Genomic DNA, 17,261 nt, shown 5'->3' with positions numbered 1-17,261 from the left:
TGGATTGGTTGTAGGAGTAAGAAAAAAGGAGGAGTCCTAGGATTTTGGCTTGAGTATCCTACTGGCACTTAGTGCTTTTACTAAGATAGAGAGGACTTTGGGGCAGAGGGAGACGGTGCTAATGCCAAGAAGGGTCCAAGGTCCAAAGCTCCCAATAATTTCTATTATCTGCTCCTCTCCTCACAGGTCCTTTTTTTTTTTTTTTTTTTTTTTTTTTTTTTTTTTTTTTTTTGAGACAGGATCTCATTCTGTCAACCAGGTTCTGTCAACCAGGTTCGAGTGCAGTGGCGCAATCACAGCTAACTGCAGCCTAAGTCCCATGGGCTCAAGTGATCCTCCCACCTCAGCCTCCTGAGTAGCTGGGACTACAGGTGTGTGCCACCATGCCCAGCTAATTTTTGTATTTTGTGTAGAGATGGGGTTTCGCCATGTTGCCCAGACTGTCCTCAAACTTCTGGGTTCAAGTGATCTGCCTGCCTCAGCCTCCCAAAGTGCTGGGATTACAGGTGTGAGCCACTGCTCCTCTCCTTCTTTGATAAAATTTATTTTTTTCTATTTTACTTAAGTCCTACATAAACAGAACAGCTTTCCGCACTTTCCAACCAGATTGATTTTTTTCTATTCAGAAATTCTAAAGGGTGGCAGGTTTGGGTTGAAATATATGGAGGGGGTGGATCAAGAGTTCTATTATGGACATGTTCATTTTGAGATGCCTACTATACATTTAAGTGGAGATGTCAAATAGGCAATTGACCTTGTAAGTCTGGAGTTCTGGGCTTGAGAAAGAATTCAGAAGTAAGCCACATAAAGATGGTATTTAAATTCATGAACTAGATGAGATCATCTAGAGAGAGTGAAGAGAGAGAAAAAAAGGATCCAGGATGGAGTCCCGAGGAAAACTAGCATTTAGAAGCCAGAGAAGGAAGACCCAGTAAAGATGACTGAGAAGAACATGTGAAAAAGTAGGAAGAAAGGCAGGAAAACCAAGAGAGGGGATTGATTCCAGTAGCAAGTGGTTCATTTATTCAATAGGTATTTATTCAGAATCCACTGAATACCAGCCTCTATTTTAAGCACAAGAATAGGTTGAATAGAACAAAGCTTATAGTGAAAAAAAAAAAAAAACAGGTAATAAAGAAATAAACTATTACCTATATAACAAGATGTCAGAACATCTTTTTGGACAATAAGTCCAATGAAGAAAAATAATGTAAGATATGGGAATAGCAACAGATAGAGGGTACAATTTTAGGGTGGTTAGTAAAGGCCCTATATGAAGAAATGAAATTTGAGCAAAGACTAGAAGGAAGAGAGCAAGTAAACCATGAAGATAATCTGGAGAAGAGCATTCCAGGTAGAAAGAATAGCGAGTGCAAAGGCTCTGAGGTGGGAGCACATCAGGTATGTTTGAGGAACAGCAAAGTAAGTCACATGGCTGGAGTAAAGTGAGTGAGGGGGAAAGTAGAGAGAATATTAGACAGGGAGCTACAGCCATATCATATAGGATTTATAGGGCCACCATAAGGACTTTAGATTTTGTCTAAATTGGGGGAAACCATTGGAGATTTGGATGACTATTACTTTTTTTAAAAATTAAGTATGAGGTGTGATTTTCAACCAAGTACATGTTATGCAAACCACTGAAGAGTACCACAAGTGTTCTTGAAAAATGTGGCTGAGTTTTTTCCTGATGGTAATTTAAGTGAAGGCCCAACATTATTCAGTGTGCATCTTCCCTCCTGTGCTAATAATAGTAATAGTAGTAATAATAGGTGACATTCATTGCAAGCTACATCCGGCTTTCTGCTAAACACTCCACAAGGGTATCTTATCTCCCCTTCACAACAACCCTGTGAAATAGATTCCATGATTATCCCCATATTGCAGAAAAGGAAATTGAGACTTAGAGTGGTAAGGTGACTTCCGCATGCCACACAGCCTTTGAGTGACTCTGACATCTATGAGATCCCAGCTTAACACTCATTCCAATCTGTTTATCTTAGATATTCAAGGTTGTTTACTACCTGATGCTTTGCCAAAGTTAAGAGAGAAATTTCTGAGTACCATCTAGACATTGTTTGAATGTGCTCTCAGATTCTTTAGTAACTCAACGTGATGTCCGGTTGACTCCTCCTGCTTGCAATATACATGTGAATTCTACCTCTTGTGACTCCTTGCAATGTCTTTCTCAATTGGTGTTAGCATTCTCTTCGTGCTGCCCCTTTTTAGGTGCTTGTTACTTCTTGAGCTCTTGTAATGAGCTCTCCCATGGAAGAGACCTCAATCTGTTGTCTCTGTCTCCATCAATTCATCCTACACCCTGTGGCCAGAATAACTTTGCTGAGAAACAGGTCTGATCTTGTTCTACTTAGAAATTCTCATGGATGGTATATTGCCTGTGGAATTACATCCAGATCTGGTAGCCTGGTTTCCCTTGGTTCAACCTCAGCCTACCTTTCCAGCCTTATTGCTGACTCTGCCCTTTGTAAACCCATGCTCTGGGCAGCACTTCCTGTTCTCATTTCTGCCTGTTGCTTGTGCATCTGTACTACCTCCTGCTCCCTTTCTGCCCCTAGAAATTCTGTCCAGATGATGTTTAAAGCTTAGCTCAGGGGTCACCTTTTCATGAAGATATCTCTGATCAGGACTACTGATAAATAATTAACCCTCCCCCACTTAATTTTCCTACCATATTTGGTACATGTCCTAATACAGGCCCTGTCACACCATCATACTTAAAGACCACATATTTGCCTCCCTCCCTCCCTCTCTACACACATGGAGACAAACTCAAATGTAAGCTCTTTGACATAGGGGGCTGTGATTCATTCATCTTTGAATTTGTAGTTTTTAATTTCTAGATAGCATAGTGTCTAGAATATAGTAAGTATTCAATAAATGTGTGTGGAATAAACGAATGAATTCAGGGAAAAGAAAAGGAGAGATGAGGAAAAGGGAAGATGAATACACTGGGGGCAGTTTGTAATTAATTAGACAAGTACACATTGATCATCTCTATGTAAAAGGCACCTACTCAGAATTGGGGAAGGAGTACAGAATTAACACTTCTATGAGAGATCCTCACCCCACTACTTCAACATGAAGGTCAAGGCTGCTGTTTTCTAACCCTGGTCTTTAAAGCCCACATGCTACTTCTCTTGCTTGAGCAGTTTCTTTTCGTGGTGCTCAATGTTCTGACCTTCTTTCTAGCTCTCTTCCCTGCCCATTTTCTGGGGGTGAGGTCATCGGATGACATATTTGTTCTGGCTCATTTCGCTCTCTCAGGTTCTGTCTTTGACCTGTGCCAGGAAGAAGGCCTTTAGGAGAATGCATAGGGCTGGGCTCCGAGAAACAGTCTTCTGGCTAAATCACCAAGACCCAGAGCCAAAGGCAGCTTCATCTTGTAAACTATAGGCAGCCAGTTACCCTTTCTTCCTATAACCTTTGGGCTGTAGGAAGCTGCTTGACCACTAGTATAAGAATTGCTCTGCTGTTCATCTGGGGGGCTGTCAATGCTGTTCTGGTCTCCAAAGGATGCTAATAATGAAATAAAAACAGAAACAAAAGCAAACACTGGAGACAGGGCTCCTAAAAGAGCAGTAACCTTCATCTCTGGCCCTGTAACTCAAAAAGAAATTATAGATTGCACTGTCAGTAAAAGCTCCCAGGGCTCAACTGCTCATAATTAACTTGATTAACTGCTCACGACTGAGACATAGTGAGAACAGGTGTACATCTGGGGGCTTTGTATCTGGCTGAAGATACAGGCCTGACAAAACACCTGTCACTCCTTCTTCTTTTCTCCTTTCTGCAGGGATGTCCTAGAGACTGGAGGACAAATTTACAATGAGTAAATGTTGGCATGGGCACAGCTTTTGTCCAGCACCTTTTCCTGTATTATAGAAATATTAGAGGGTATAGAAAGTTGTAGGCTGGGCACAGTGGCTCAAACTTGTAATCCCAGCACTTTGGGAGGCTGAGGTGGGAGGATTGCTTGAGCCCAGGAGTTTGAGACCAGACTGGGCAACATAGCAAGATGCAGTCTCTAAAAAAAAAAAAAAAAAATTAAAAATTAGCTGGGCATGGTGGCATGCACTTGCAGTCCCAGCTACTTGGGAAGCTGAGGCCGGAAGACAGCATTGAGCCTAGTAGTTTAAGGTTGCAGTGAGCTATGATAGCACCATTGCAGTCCAGTCTGGGTGACACAGAGTCAGACCCTGTCTCTAAAAGAAAGAAAGAAAGAAAATTATAAAGAAAAAATATAAATGAATGATGATCTTCCCAGAAGTAACCATTGTTACTCATTTGTTTCCTTTGTCCCTTTTAAATGTATGTTTTCATATTTGGTAGCAAGCTCTAAATATACTTTTATGTTTTTTTTCCTGCACATTATCCTTGGATGGACCTTTCTAGAGAACGCATTGGTAGAGAGCTAATTCAGGCAAGGGCTGCCCCCACTGTTCAGCAGGATCTAGCCTTTGGATGAGGCACACAAAGCATCACCTAATTCAGCACCCAGCACCACTGCAGTTGGATATGAAGCCTGAGACTGCAGGTTCTTGGATTAAATCTGCTGGAAGTATATGGAATTTTCAACACATTCTCCCAACCTTTTACCTTTTTAAATTTCTAGATAGCATAGTGTCTAGTGTCCACTGTTCTTGCCAGTTCAGATTTTTTTCTTTTTTTTTTTTGGCATAATGCATTTGTATATTTGCATTTCCTTTCTTTAAAGCATTTTCTTAATGAAACAATTTATTCCTCAACATGAAAGGACTTCAAGATTGAAAATGTCTTTGGTTTTCAGTATAGGGTGCCTAGAGTCTCCAGTTTTTTTAGTTCCTTGGTTTTTTTAGTTCCAGTTTTTTTAGTTCCTTGGTTTAATTTAGTTTTTTAAACTTATAATTCATTGAGGGTGGTTTTGAAGGTATGGAGGATGGGAAAGATAAACCCAAAAGGTAGCAGGAGAAAAAAAAGATGGACCAAACTTACATGAGAAAAATGGTATCTGTTTCAGAGTCATACTTCATATATCCCTCTTGGAATGCAGGATCAGAGAGGAGAAGTAGAAATAGGATTTTATCTGTGTGCTTTAAACAGACTCACGTTAAGCAGTATTCATGTGCATGCATGCCTGTGTGTCTGCAATGAAATCATGTTTTAAAGAGGATTCAGCTACATTATATTTATAACTATGTGGTTGCTACCAGCTACCAGCATGTCTCCTTGCGGTGGTTCACTTCTCTTTTCTCTGTGTCCTAATTCTGTTCTATAGTGTAGAGCTTTGCTGAAGCAGCCTGTTAGTCCCCCCACCACATACAATCCCAGCTGTGGCTTCCTGGGAATCTTATTCTGGTCCCATACAGTCCTTGTTCTGCTATGTTTGTCTCATTGCAGTAGAAAGTTTGAAGTATTGCAGCCTTCCTTGGCTGTGATGAATCAATCTCTCTATTTGGGGTCCTGTCCTATTAGTTCAGAATGAATGGACAACTGGAGCTTAACTAGATCCAAGGTGCATTAGAAAACATCAGTTCAACAGCTTCCCAGGAGAACAAAAAGATATTATTGCTTCATTAATGTGCATTGGAAGCACCTGGGGAAAGTGGTTAAACCGCAGATTTATGGGCTCCACTTGGAGTTTCTGAGCTCATTATTTTTAGTAGAGCCTGGGAATCTGTGTTTAAACAAACACAGTAATATGATCCTGATACTGGAAGTTCAGAAACCACATTGAGACTCTGGGTGCCATATCCCATCACCCACCAGCAATATGGAAAAATAACACCATTTTCCCATCCCCTTTTCACCTCCATCCCTTAGGCTACATGTTTTGAATCATTACATATACTTCAACATTTATATTAACCCTTCATCACCTTGGTAATAACATGTGCAAGGTGATGGAGGGGCACACACTGTGATTCACTCCAGTTTAGCATCCCCTTCAGGATGGCCTGGGCCCCACTCACTCAGGAAGATTCAGGATATACCATGTGTAACTCTGGTTATAAAGTAGACATGCAGGGCACTACATGGAAAACACATTTCTGGGATGATGGACAAGGCAACTGCATTCTATGATTCATTGTGGCACAAGTGTTTCTTCAAGTCTCCTGATTTCTTGTTCAACTACACATAGATACCTCCTTTGAGCAGACATGAGTTCATTTCTGTGGGCATTCACGTTCCACTTCATGTACACATCCAGGCTCCCTTCACTCAGTCCATCTCCCATTTTTCACATGTAGAAACTTGCTCATATGTCCAAGTTTTGCATAAAATGCCATTATTTTTTGAGACAAGGTCTCACTCTTTCACCCAGGCTGGAGTCCAGTAGCATGGTCACAGCTCACTGCAGCTTCACCCTCGCAGGTTCAAGTGGTCCTCCCACCTCAGCCTCCAGAGTAGCTGGGACTATAGGTATGCACAACCACGCCTGGCTAATTTTTGTATTTTTTGTAGAGACGGGGTTTCACCATATTACTCAGGCTGGTCAAACTCCTGAGCTCAAGTGAGCCGCCCACCTCGGCTTCCCCAAGTGCTGAGATTACAGGTGTGAGCCACTGCACATGGCCAAAATGCCACTGTTATGTGCGCTTAGATAATAAACACTATTCAAGCTCTTTTGTGCACTGTGTGGCACACACACATACATGCAGTAAATGGCAGAGCATAATACAAACATTATAAGGTATTATTATGAGGTATAAATACACCTCAACCTTCTGGTGTAGATGTTCTTTTTATGGGGCAAACAGTATATGCTTTAGAGTCAGATTCAAATCTTAGCTCTGCCACTTACTAGTAACCTGATCTTAGAGGTTAGTTAAATGCTCTGGGCCTAAGTTCCCTCTTTAGGGTGAAATAAGAAGGCTTGTAAAACATGTAGAACTCTGCCTAGAACCTAATAGGAAACTCACAAATGTTAGGTACCTCCTATATTTTTATTTTTCTGTCTATGAAAGGAAATAGTCCTTAAATTTCTCTCATGCAGTACATAGCATGAAAAATCATCCTGGCCAAAATAAGCAAAGAAAGAGTTTATGAAAGGATATTGGGTGGCTCAAAGAATTGCCGGGGAAGTGAAGAGCCAAGTGTAGAAGAGAGGCTAGACCCCAGAGAGCTTGCAAGACCACAGCCAAAAATCACACCTTGGAGCATCCTGGTGGCTTGACCTCTGCCACAGCTGATCGTGTACACTGGATGCTGCTGCTGCTGCCTCAGTGACAAAATCAATTCTCCACTGTTCTTGTTCCTTATATCCACCACTTGCTCCAGAATCAAAAAGCTCTGAGAGAGAGGTCAACCTGGCTATGCCAGGGGCCCGGGCCTGCACTCCAGCTGGGATGGTCAGGAAGGTGGCTCTAGACTTTCTGGCTTCTGCAGTTGGAATTCCTCAGAATAAGAAGGGAATTGAGATGTCAGGCAGCCATAAAAGACAGCTGTCCAGGGTCTACTCTTACCATTTCTCATATGTTCACATACATATCCTCCCTGTCTGCATACACATTCACTCTCAGGTGCGGAGTCTGTCTGCTCCAGGAACTCCCCTCCAGCTTGGCACCACTCTGTTTTCAGATGCTACCTGAGACCTTTCTGCTATGTCTCTTTCCCCTACCCAGAATGCCCTCACCTGCCCCCTTTCCACCAAGGATCCTTGAATGGCTCAAATCTTGTGCTTTCTGCAAATGCCAACTCAGATATTACCTCTCCTTTATCGTGGTGCCCCCACCCTACCCACGACTTACTCCTTCCTCTGTGTTCCCAAGGCACTTTCTCTATGTCTCCGTTATTGCACTTGCCCCGTTTTACTACGGATAAGTATCATGTCTTTAATGGTCTGACCTTCCTCCCTTTCCTGGACCCAAGATGAGGCTCCTAAGGGCAGGAAGTCTATCTCATTCCACTTTGTAACCTTAGTTCTTAGCACCTAGTAGAGGCTTCATATATATATTTCTTAAGAAAATCATGCATTTCTCAGTTCTCTCTCAACACATAACATTTTGAGACACAAGACAAATCCGTCTGACAAATAGGAATAATTCATGTGAATGCGTGCTGGAATCTATAAAGTGTTGGATGGATTTAAGCCGTTATAATCATTTGTCTCATTCTGGTTTTACATATTTTCTGTTAAAGGGCCGGATGCCCTTATTCTACCTCATATTTTAACAGGACAAAGTAATGACGCGAGATTCCCGCCTACCTTTTTCAATTCTGCGGAGCCTCCTGCCTGGTTCCTTGCACTGTCAAAAAGGAAACCAGACGGAGGGGCGGCGGTACCGCAGAAACGAACATTCTAGCCTAGAGGACTTGCTAGTTAAGTCCCGCAAGAAGTTACGCCAAGTCCCCGCCGTCCCCCACCCTCGCCGCTGTCGCTCTCTCCCTGTTCAGGTTGGCTGTGGCAGCCCGCAGCCACAGGCTCCCCCCTGCTCGAGTCCCCAGCCCGCGTTCTCGCCGGGGTTCCCGAGCGCGGGCGTCCCTGGGAGAAGCTGCGATGGTCGCTCCCCGCTCGGTGCGGCCCGCGGGGCGGCCTCCCCCGCGCCTCTCGCTGCCTGCAGCCCAGCGGCCCCTTCTCCCTGCGTGGCCTCAATCACTCCACGCTGACCTCTGGGCCGCCGGGGGCCAGCACGTGACAGAGAAACTTTGGCAGTCGGGGCGGCGGGCGGCGGGGCGGAGGCGCGGGAGGCGGTGCGGCGGCCGAGCTCCCCCGCGCGGCGGGCTCTGCGGCGGGGAGACGCTAGCCCCGCGCCGCGCTGCCTGGGTGTGCGGATGCGCCGCCGAGCGCCGCGCGGACCCCGGAAGCCTGCGGCAGCGCGCGCTCCGCCGGCGGCGCGATCCAGCCCCCGGCCCCGCCTGCGCGGCCGGCCCGCCGGGCGCTGCGCCCGGGGACGCTTGGTGTCCGCCGCTCGGCCGCCGCCCGCTGCCGCGGGGTGACAGCAATCCTTCTGTTCCAGCCGTTTCCCACTTTCCTCACTCCGTAATTCGGATGGGAAGTTGGGGAAGATGGACAGGGTCTTGCTGAGGTGGATTTCTCTCTTCTGGCTAACAGGTAAGAGTCCTTTTCTGCAGAAACGAATAACTTTGTATATTCCTGTAGTGGTTCTGTTCTCACCGCGTCCCCACCCCCCATTTTCCTCCTTACCATGTTTAAAGCTGCTTAGCGGTCTGGTGGAAAGTGGGGGAGGGGGCAGCGTGTGTGTGTGTGTGTGTGTGTGTGTGTGTGTGTGAGAGAGAGAGAGAGAGAGAGAGAGAGAATGATGGGGGCGGCGGGGGAGAAGCCCAATGACAAGTGAGACGCATCTAGATGCAGGTGTTTGACTCATTGGCGCTGAGGTTGTTCTTTCGAATGTGCATTTCCTCTCCATAAAACGGTTCTCCTTCGGTCTTATCCTGAGTTTGTAATGCTGTGAGTCCTGGGAAAAGCCTGGCTGGAATCAATGAAGCTCAGAGGGAGCTGATTAATTAAATGAACTGGTTTTCTGGAGGTGGGGGCTGGAGGACTGCCTCCTTAATTTTTTCCCTAGAGAAGGAGGGGGACCCAGGGCATTCTCTCTGTGGCTCTCTGGAGGGTGCAAGGAACTGGAGGTTGGGAAGGAGATGGGGATGGAACCTTCACTGGTTGTAGAGGTTAGGGCCTGTCTCTCTCTCACTTGGTATCATTTGGGGAGTGGTCCCAAATGATGATTAGAAAGCAGAAGAGCCTTTCTAATAGGTGCACTCTCTTGGGGTCAGGAGATGCTCTTATTCTTAACCCGTTTCCCCACATGAGGATTCCAGTTCCCTTAGGGATACAGAACCTTGGGGGTGGCCATCCCTGAGAGATTCACAAAGCAGCCCTGCTGAAGGGAGTGGGATGGAGGTGAGGAAGGTTTGGATAGCTTGGACTGGGTCAGAGGCAACCATTCAAATCAAGGTGGAGGCAAAATGATGGAAGAAACAGAACAAGGGGTCAGAAAGGTGAGGACAGGATGGGGATGGAAGGCAGAAGAGAAAAGGAAAATAGCACCACATGAGAAGTTTTGTGCCCTCTAGGATCACCATCAAAATCAAGGCACTAGGCAAAGGGGAACAAGCTTAAAATAGCTAAAACAAGTCATGGAAAGAGGGTAGAATACATTTAGCAAGAAAAGGCAAATACCCCATTTCCCTTAGCTTCAGAATAAGATTCTTCGTTGCCTAAATATTTTTCCCATTTCAAATGAAATGCCCCTAACATTGCCCTTGCCCCACTGCTGGGTTTAGGCTGGGGGAGGCACCCTTAGCAGAGTTAGCCTCTTCTTTTGGCTGCTTTGAGTTCATCCCTCCCACGTTATTCAAATATGAATCATCTCTAATTTCAGGATTTGGCTGATCCATGCCTCCCTGCTCCCCTGGCCTCCCGGTGCCTTCCACTCCCACCCTCACTGATTCTTCACATCCTTAATCTGCCTCTACTCTCGGTTGTCAATATTCTCAGGGCACTTAGTCCTTGAGCCTGTATCACAACAGCCCTGAAGTCAGCCAGTCATCTGGGGAGGGGTCCCTGAGTCAGAGGTGCTCTTACAGACACACTGGGGTCCGCCTAAAAGAAGTACTCTGGGGGTTTGCAGGGAGTGACAGAAGGGAAACATAGGCTCTCTTTGGATGGCTCACAGCTTTTTATGAAATGGAATCATATCACTGGAGGGGACTACAGGAACTGTAGTTCAGCCCTCTCAGTTTATACAGATGGAGTCCTATAGAGGCAGTATGCACATAGCACGTTCATGATTGATTAGGGACTAGATCCCAGTTCTCCCGAACCCCAGACCAGTCCCATTTGCCCTTTCCTAAGCTGCCTCTCTGGGCTTTTTGCTGGAGGGCTTTTTGTTTTATTTTTGTTTTGAGGGAAGTGATGCTTTGTCTGTGCCTTCTGCCACCTGCACCTGGAGAGGCTGTTCTGCTTGGAATCAGGCAACAGGTTAGTTATCAGGACCAGCTCAGCTGTCAGATGGCTGGGGATTCTTTGCTCTGAAAATGAGACTGACTCCTGGGATCCCATTGATCATCCTCTGCTCCCTGCTCCTGCTTTCCCCTCATCCCATCACTGCTGTCAGAGGTGTGGACAGACAAGCTGCCTCTCAGCCTCAGCAAAGTAAAGGAGCAAACAATGGCGGCTGGGGAGGGGAGGGAGGAGACAGAAGCAGACAAGGAGGAGATGAATTCAGACTCATTCTTCGCAGAGAACCATGAGAAGAAAGGTGAGAAATTTTAGTCCAGCCCAATCAATGAATTCTCTTTTGAGGGGGTGGTAGAAAGGAAGGGAGACAGGGAAGGACAGATTAAAAATGAGACAGAGAGCCAGGAAAAAAAACCACATTCATTCTTCCTCTCCCTCCCTTTCTCTCCCCATCATCTCTCTCCCACTCCCTCTCTATTTCTCCTCCGCTCCCCTCTCCTCCTGTTTCTCTTTTTTAATGCAGGCTGAGCAATTTCTAATCAACACTTCAGTTTTTTCCTTGAGGCTCTAGCAGCTCCTTCCTTGTCTTTCATTACTAAAATTCTGTGTTTCTTCTTGTTATATATTTAGCCTCATGATTCCTTATTGTCATCATGATGTTACTTCCTGTAATATATTGGTTTTGTTATTGCTGCTGTTGTTGTTGTTATTTTGAACAAAACAAAATGCTTACCAGCTGCTATTTTAGCAACAGGTGCCATCTAGCAATAAGACTTGAAGGAGGGTTCACTCTGTCTTTGTTCCTGAATATGGGTGGCGTTTCATCCTTTCCTGGCAGCAGAGGCTGTGAGAAACGCTGGAGCTGTGTCGACACTCTGGGAACACACTCCTGGAGCAAGCGGTGTGTTTTCCTGGAAGCTTCTTTGGCTATCTCTATAATGAAGATTGCTTGGTGGATTAGCATTTCTTTTTCTTTTCTTTTTTTTTTTTCTTCTTTCTTTCTTTCTTTTTTTTGAGACTCAAGAGTCTCACTCTGTCACCCAGGCCATAGTGCTTTGGCACCATCTCGGCTCACTGCAACCTCCACCTCCTGGGTTTAAGCAATTCTCGAGCCTCAGCCTCCCAAGTTGCTGGGATTACAGGCACGTGCCACCACATCTGGCTAATTTTTGTATTTTTAGTAGAGACAGAGTTTCACCATGTTGGCCACGTGGGTCTCAAACTCCCCACCCCAGGTAATATGCCTGCCTTGCCCTTCCAAAGTGCTGGGATTACAGATGTGAGCCACATGCCTGGCCCTGGCTTAGCATTTCTTTTGGTTTCACTTGTTTGTCTATTATACAAGCACATATTAAATTTGTGTGATTTCTAAGGATTATAATAAGTACTGAAAATGAGGCACTAAAAGACTTAGTCCTTGCCCTCAAAGAGTTGTCAGTCTAGTCAGTAATTCGACTAGGTTTTCATCCAGGTGCAGTTGTTCATGCCTGTAATCCCAGCACTTTGGGAAGCTGAAGCAGGCGGATCTCTTTGAGCCCAGGAGTTTGAGACCAGCCTGGACAACATGGTGAAACCTCATTTCTACAAAAAATACAAAAAAAATTAGCCGATTACAGGCTTGCACCTGTAGTCCCAGCTACCCAGGGGGCTGAGTGGGAGGACTGCTTGAGCCTGTGAAGTAGAGGCCACAGTGAGCTGAGATTGTGCCACTGTACTCCAGCCTGGGTAACAGAGTGAGACCTTATCTCAAAACAAAAACCAAAAACCAAGTTTTCCAGTCATTTTGTTATGGTCGTTAAAGGTCCTTTGATGAGAGCCATACCCCTGCTGTGAGAGCATGGAGGAAGCACACTCAACCCAAACCAGGAGTGGTGCAGCAGCTCGGAAACAAATTCCCAGAAAACGTGATAGCTGAGTTAAGATATTTGTTCATGAATAGTCAGTGAGTGAGTTACTCCTATGTGCCAGAAATTATGCTGGGGTTAATAAGATGAATAAGTCATAGCCCTTGCCTTTAAGGTACTCAGTCTGTTGATGGAGACACCAGTTGTGGAGTAGCATTGTGGGAAAGCTGGTGACTGAAGGATAGGCTTGGGTGTAGAGAGTTAAAATGTTGTTATTAGCCCTGGAGAAAGAAGAATCACTTTTAGAGACTGCTGACACCTCAGCTTCCATTATCTCTTTTCCTGTCCTGTATACCTTCCAATTTCTCTTCCTCCTCTGTTCTACTTTTCTCCATGGAACTTACCTCGTTCATCTTCTTTCATCACTTTAGCACAGCTCTGCCAACTCGGCATCATCCCCCAGCCTGGATGCTTCTCTCTGGACTAGGAGAGGGAAGTTGTTTCAATATCCTCATCTCATCACTCTTTACATTTTAGACATAGGAATATTCTGGGTGGCTAGTTTATATAAACTTAAGTATCAGTGTGAGTATTCCTGCACTACTCGCACCACAGTGCAAGTACCTAGTGCTTAGTTCAGTGTTAGTAGTGTTAGTATCAGGACACGGATAGTGGAAAGAGCCCTGACCTGGGAGCTGAGGATTAGGTTCTAGTCCCACCTCCTCCATAAATCACTGTATAACCGTGGGTTTGGATCTTGGTCTTAAATATTGAGCAAGTTGATTTTTAAAGTTAACTTCAGCTCTAAGATTCTAGGGTTCTGAAATTTTCCCCATTAAAATTTGATGAGTTATAAATGAAAGCTAAAGAGTAACAGGTACATAATTCCTTTTATAATTTACCCAGGAAGAGCCATTAAGGGAGACCCAGTTTTTTTTTTTTTCTTTTCAGACTTTCCCAGACCATTAATGATTGGAATGAAAAACACCAGGTAGAAAGGAAGAGCTCTTGCTCGAATTTTCAGAACAAATGGAGCTCTTGCTGTACAGGACAGGTTCTACTCTGAACAATTAAATGTGGTCATATTGGGAACTGGTAAAGTGAGGCAAGTACTTTGGACCAGATGGGATGAATCTTACTCCAGCCAACCTGGTCCTAGAATGTCCCTTCTAGTTCAAAATTTTTGTTCTAGGACTCACCTGTTCACCCCTTCCAACTATTTTAACTCTTATGCCTTCTTTTTCCCAATGTTGTTCTCACTTATTTACATGCTATGATGCTTTTCTATGTGTTAAATGGCTTTTATAGACATTATCCCATTTGATCTTGCTAAGTAAGTAAGGCTGTTGTTGCCTACCTATACTTAAGAAGACCAAGGCTCAGAGGAAATAAATGACTTGTCGAAGTCCATGATACCTTACTGGTTAAAATGATAAGAAATAATGTAACTGCCTTAATATGACTTGGTTATTTGAAGAGCCTGAATTCAGGGAATACATTCTTTTCTGGTTAAGGTAGATCAAACTATAACTCCTGATTTAGGAGAACATACATGGTGTCTATTATGGGGCATTGGATATTGAGGCACAGAGTTCATAGAACTCAGGGAAATAGTGCAAGAAAAGTGAGAAACAATGGCAGTTAGTTTTTCGTAATGAAATCCTGAGATCTAGTGGGAAAGGAGCGAATGAAGAGGACTCCAGCAAGGCACATGAGAGCAGAGGATGTGCCCCAGTGACAGAGTAGAAACTGATGGCACATCAGAGCCCATCTGTGATGGCACACAGAGCAAGGGCTGCTGCTGTGCTCTCAGGAGCCACACAGGATGTAGCTATAGCATATGCATGCTTAAAGTCTCAGTCTTCAAGATAGTTTTTGGCTCTCTGAAAATGAAATAAGGTGTTTTGGATGACTAGAATTCTTTACAGGCCAAGGAACAAGGAAGAACTCAGAAGAACATGCTGCTTCCTCTGTTCTCCCTCAGCATGTGGAACCCTACAAAAAGTGGTGCTGAATTAGGAGTAGGGCCCTTGCATTCAGCTGAGGCCCTGTATCCTCACTCCTTCCATGCCGTTGGCTCACCAGGAGGCAGTGTGTAGGGGTGGTGGTAAGGCTCAAACTGACCTGGATTTGAATGCCAGCTTAGGGTTTTATTTTTTATTTTTTTATTTTTATTTTTTGGCTTTAAAATGGAAAGCTAACCTACCTTATAGGATTGTTGTGATAATTAAAATGAAATTATATAAAACTTCTAGCACAATATTTGGCACTCAGTAGGCCCTCAATGCTTATTATGAACCCAAACTAGATGTATTTGTCAGTATTTTGATGCAGAAACAAGCAGCGCCCAAATCTCAATAGCTCACAATATACACTTAGTTCTTGCTCGTATTATATGAGACCTGCAGTCAGCTGTGGGTAGCTATGGATTGGCTAGGTTTGGTGGACTTGGCTCAATTCCAATTCTCTTCTTACTCCAAGACCCAGGATGAAGGAGCAACCACTATCTGAGCATTTTGTTCTCACAGTGGAGAGCAAATGCTCAAGGGGGTCAGGGCAAGGGCAGAGCCAAACCATACAAATGCTTTAAAGCTTCTGCTTGGCCATATCTATGGCACATCTGCTCACAACCCATTGACCCAACATGTCATGTGGCCAAGCTTATAGTCTACGGGGTGGTAAGTATACTCTGCCCACAGGGACCAACGCAAGGATGGGGAGGAAACATCACTGGGAATAAATACAACTGGGTTAAATTATTCAACACATGTATGGAGTACTTACCATGTATCAGTCTTTAGAAGTCTGCAGAGGGAGCTTGTTATTAGTCGGGGGGATAGATGGCTAAATAAGAAATTCTCAGGGAAAGTGATGTGATTCTTTGGGGTACTGTGACTGCTGTAAGAACACGAAGAAGCTTCTAGAGGCAGTGATAGCTGAGCAAGTCCTGAAGGATAAGTAGGAGTTGGCTAGAGAAGAGTGGCATGGGGGAGGGGGAATCTGCAGAGGGAACAGCCTGTGCAAAGGCCAAGAATCAAGGGAGGGCATGATGTTTTCTGAAAACTCAAATGCTTTAGTGTGGTTAGAATATTTAGTACTATAGGAAGAATGGAAGGTAGTGGCCCCATCTCAGAGGAGTTTTTGTGCTCCTGAAGGCTAGAGGGAATCTTTTAAGAATCAGAGCAAGAGAGTGGCACAATCAGATGTGCGTTTTAGAAATATCATGTGGACCTCAGTGTGGAGAGTAGATTAGATGTGGACAAGGCTTGTAGCAGAAATCAACTAGGGGACACTTGCAGAAAGCATGGCAAGACACGATGAGATCCTCAACTCACATGGTACAGTGAGGATGAGAGAAGTGGACAGAGTGACCAGAGGTGGAGGACATAGGACTGGCTTGGATGGATGTGGTGGTTGAAGGGGAGAGAGTGTCAAAGTGCCTCCAAGTTTCTGGCTGGGGACTACTGGAGATGCCATTCATCAACATGAACTAACACAAGAGGAGAAATTTGTTTTGTTTTGTTTTGAGACAGAGTCCCACTCTATTGCCCAGGCTGGAGTGCAGTGGCACCATCTCAGCTCACTGCTGCCTCTGCCTCCCAGGTCAAGCCGTTCTTGTACCTCATCCTCCCAAGAAGCTGGGACTATAGGCACACATCACCATGCCCGGCTAATTTTTGTATTTTTAGTAGAGACAGGGTTTCACCATGTTGGCCAGGCTGGTATTGAACTCCTGGCCTGAAATAATCTGCCTACCTCGGCCTCCCTCAGTGCTGGGATTTTAGGCGTGAGCCACCGCATCCTGCTAGGAGAAATATGTTAAGGAAGGAAGATGAACGTTCTCCTCCCTCCCTTCCCCCTCTCTTTCTACCTTCCTACCTTCCTTCCTTCCCATTTGAAGTATAGCCTAAGCTGTTATAACTAAGAGATCCTAAAATATTGTAACCCACACAAAAGAGTGTATTTCTCCCTCCTGTAAGAGTCCAAATCTGTGGGGATAAGTCTACCATTTCCAACATGCAGCTTCCAAGACTGCTCATAGCCATTCCTCAGCAGGAAGGGGCAAGAAAAGCAGAGTTCCAGGGCAAGCCACTTGTTTTGAGAGAGGTGGCCCAGACGTTACACACATCACTTCTCCTAACATACCTTTGTCCTGAACCTAGTCACATGGCCACACTTAGCTAAAAGAGAGGCTAGGAAATATATACTACTTGGCTGGCCAAATTAAACCTGGGAATTTCTATTACTGAAAGGAAGAAGGAGATGGTTGGTGTCTCCATCTACAGATGGATGAGTTTGAGGTGCTTGCATAACATCCTGATGGACAGTGAAGTTGTATATTTGATTCTGGAGCTTAGGAAAGAGATCTACACAGGAGATATGGATAACAAGTTAGTAAAGGCTGATAAGAGCTTTGTTAGAGGAGTTTTTTCCTGTCTAAATGGCTGTTCCATCCCAGAAGTCTGACCCACTTGGAAACCAAGACAGTTTTCAAA

The 17,261-nt window shown here is 44.8% G+C and overlaps 2 protein-coding genes across 2 annotated transcripts in view; one reads left to right on the top strand and one right to left on the bottom strand.

Moving 5' to 3' along the window:
• The window catches only part of MAEL (maelstrom spermatogenic transposon silencer), a 60,178-nt gene extending 51,491 nt beyond the window's left edge, over window positions 1-8,687 (bottom strand). Inside the window, exon 1 of the mRNA XM_030936849.1 lies at window positions 8,609-8,687. The gene's annotated coding sequence lies outside the window, so the exon portion shown is untranslated. The remainder of the gene's footprint in view (window positions 1-8,608) is intronic.
• A 257-nt stretch (window positions 8,688-8,944) lies between these two features.
• The window catches only part of ILDR2 (immunoglobulin like domain containing receptor 2), a 56,677-nt gene continuing 48,360 nt past the window's right edge, over window positions 8,945-17,261 (top strand). Inside the window, exon 1 of the mRNA XM_010373377.2 lies at window positions 8,945-9,052. Coding sequence (XP_010371679.1) covers window positions 9,007-9,052 — 46 coding nt within the window. The 5' untranslated portion in view covers window positions 8,945-9,006. The remainder of the gene's footprint in view (window positions 9,053-17,261) is intronic.

The sequence above is a fragment of the Rhinopithecus roxellana genome, chromosome 8, assembly GCF_007565055.1.
Source record: "Rhinopithecus roxellana isolate Shanxi Qingling chromosome 8, ASM756505v1, whole genome shotgun sequence".
NCBI lineage: Eukaryota > Metazoa > Chordata > Mammalia > Primates > Cercopithecidae > Rhinopithecus > Rhinopithecus roxellana.
The sequence above is the reverse complement of the archived record's forward strand: the minus strand, read 5'-3'. Positions and strand labels throughout refer to the sequence as shown.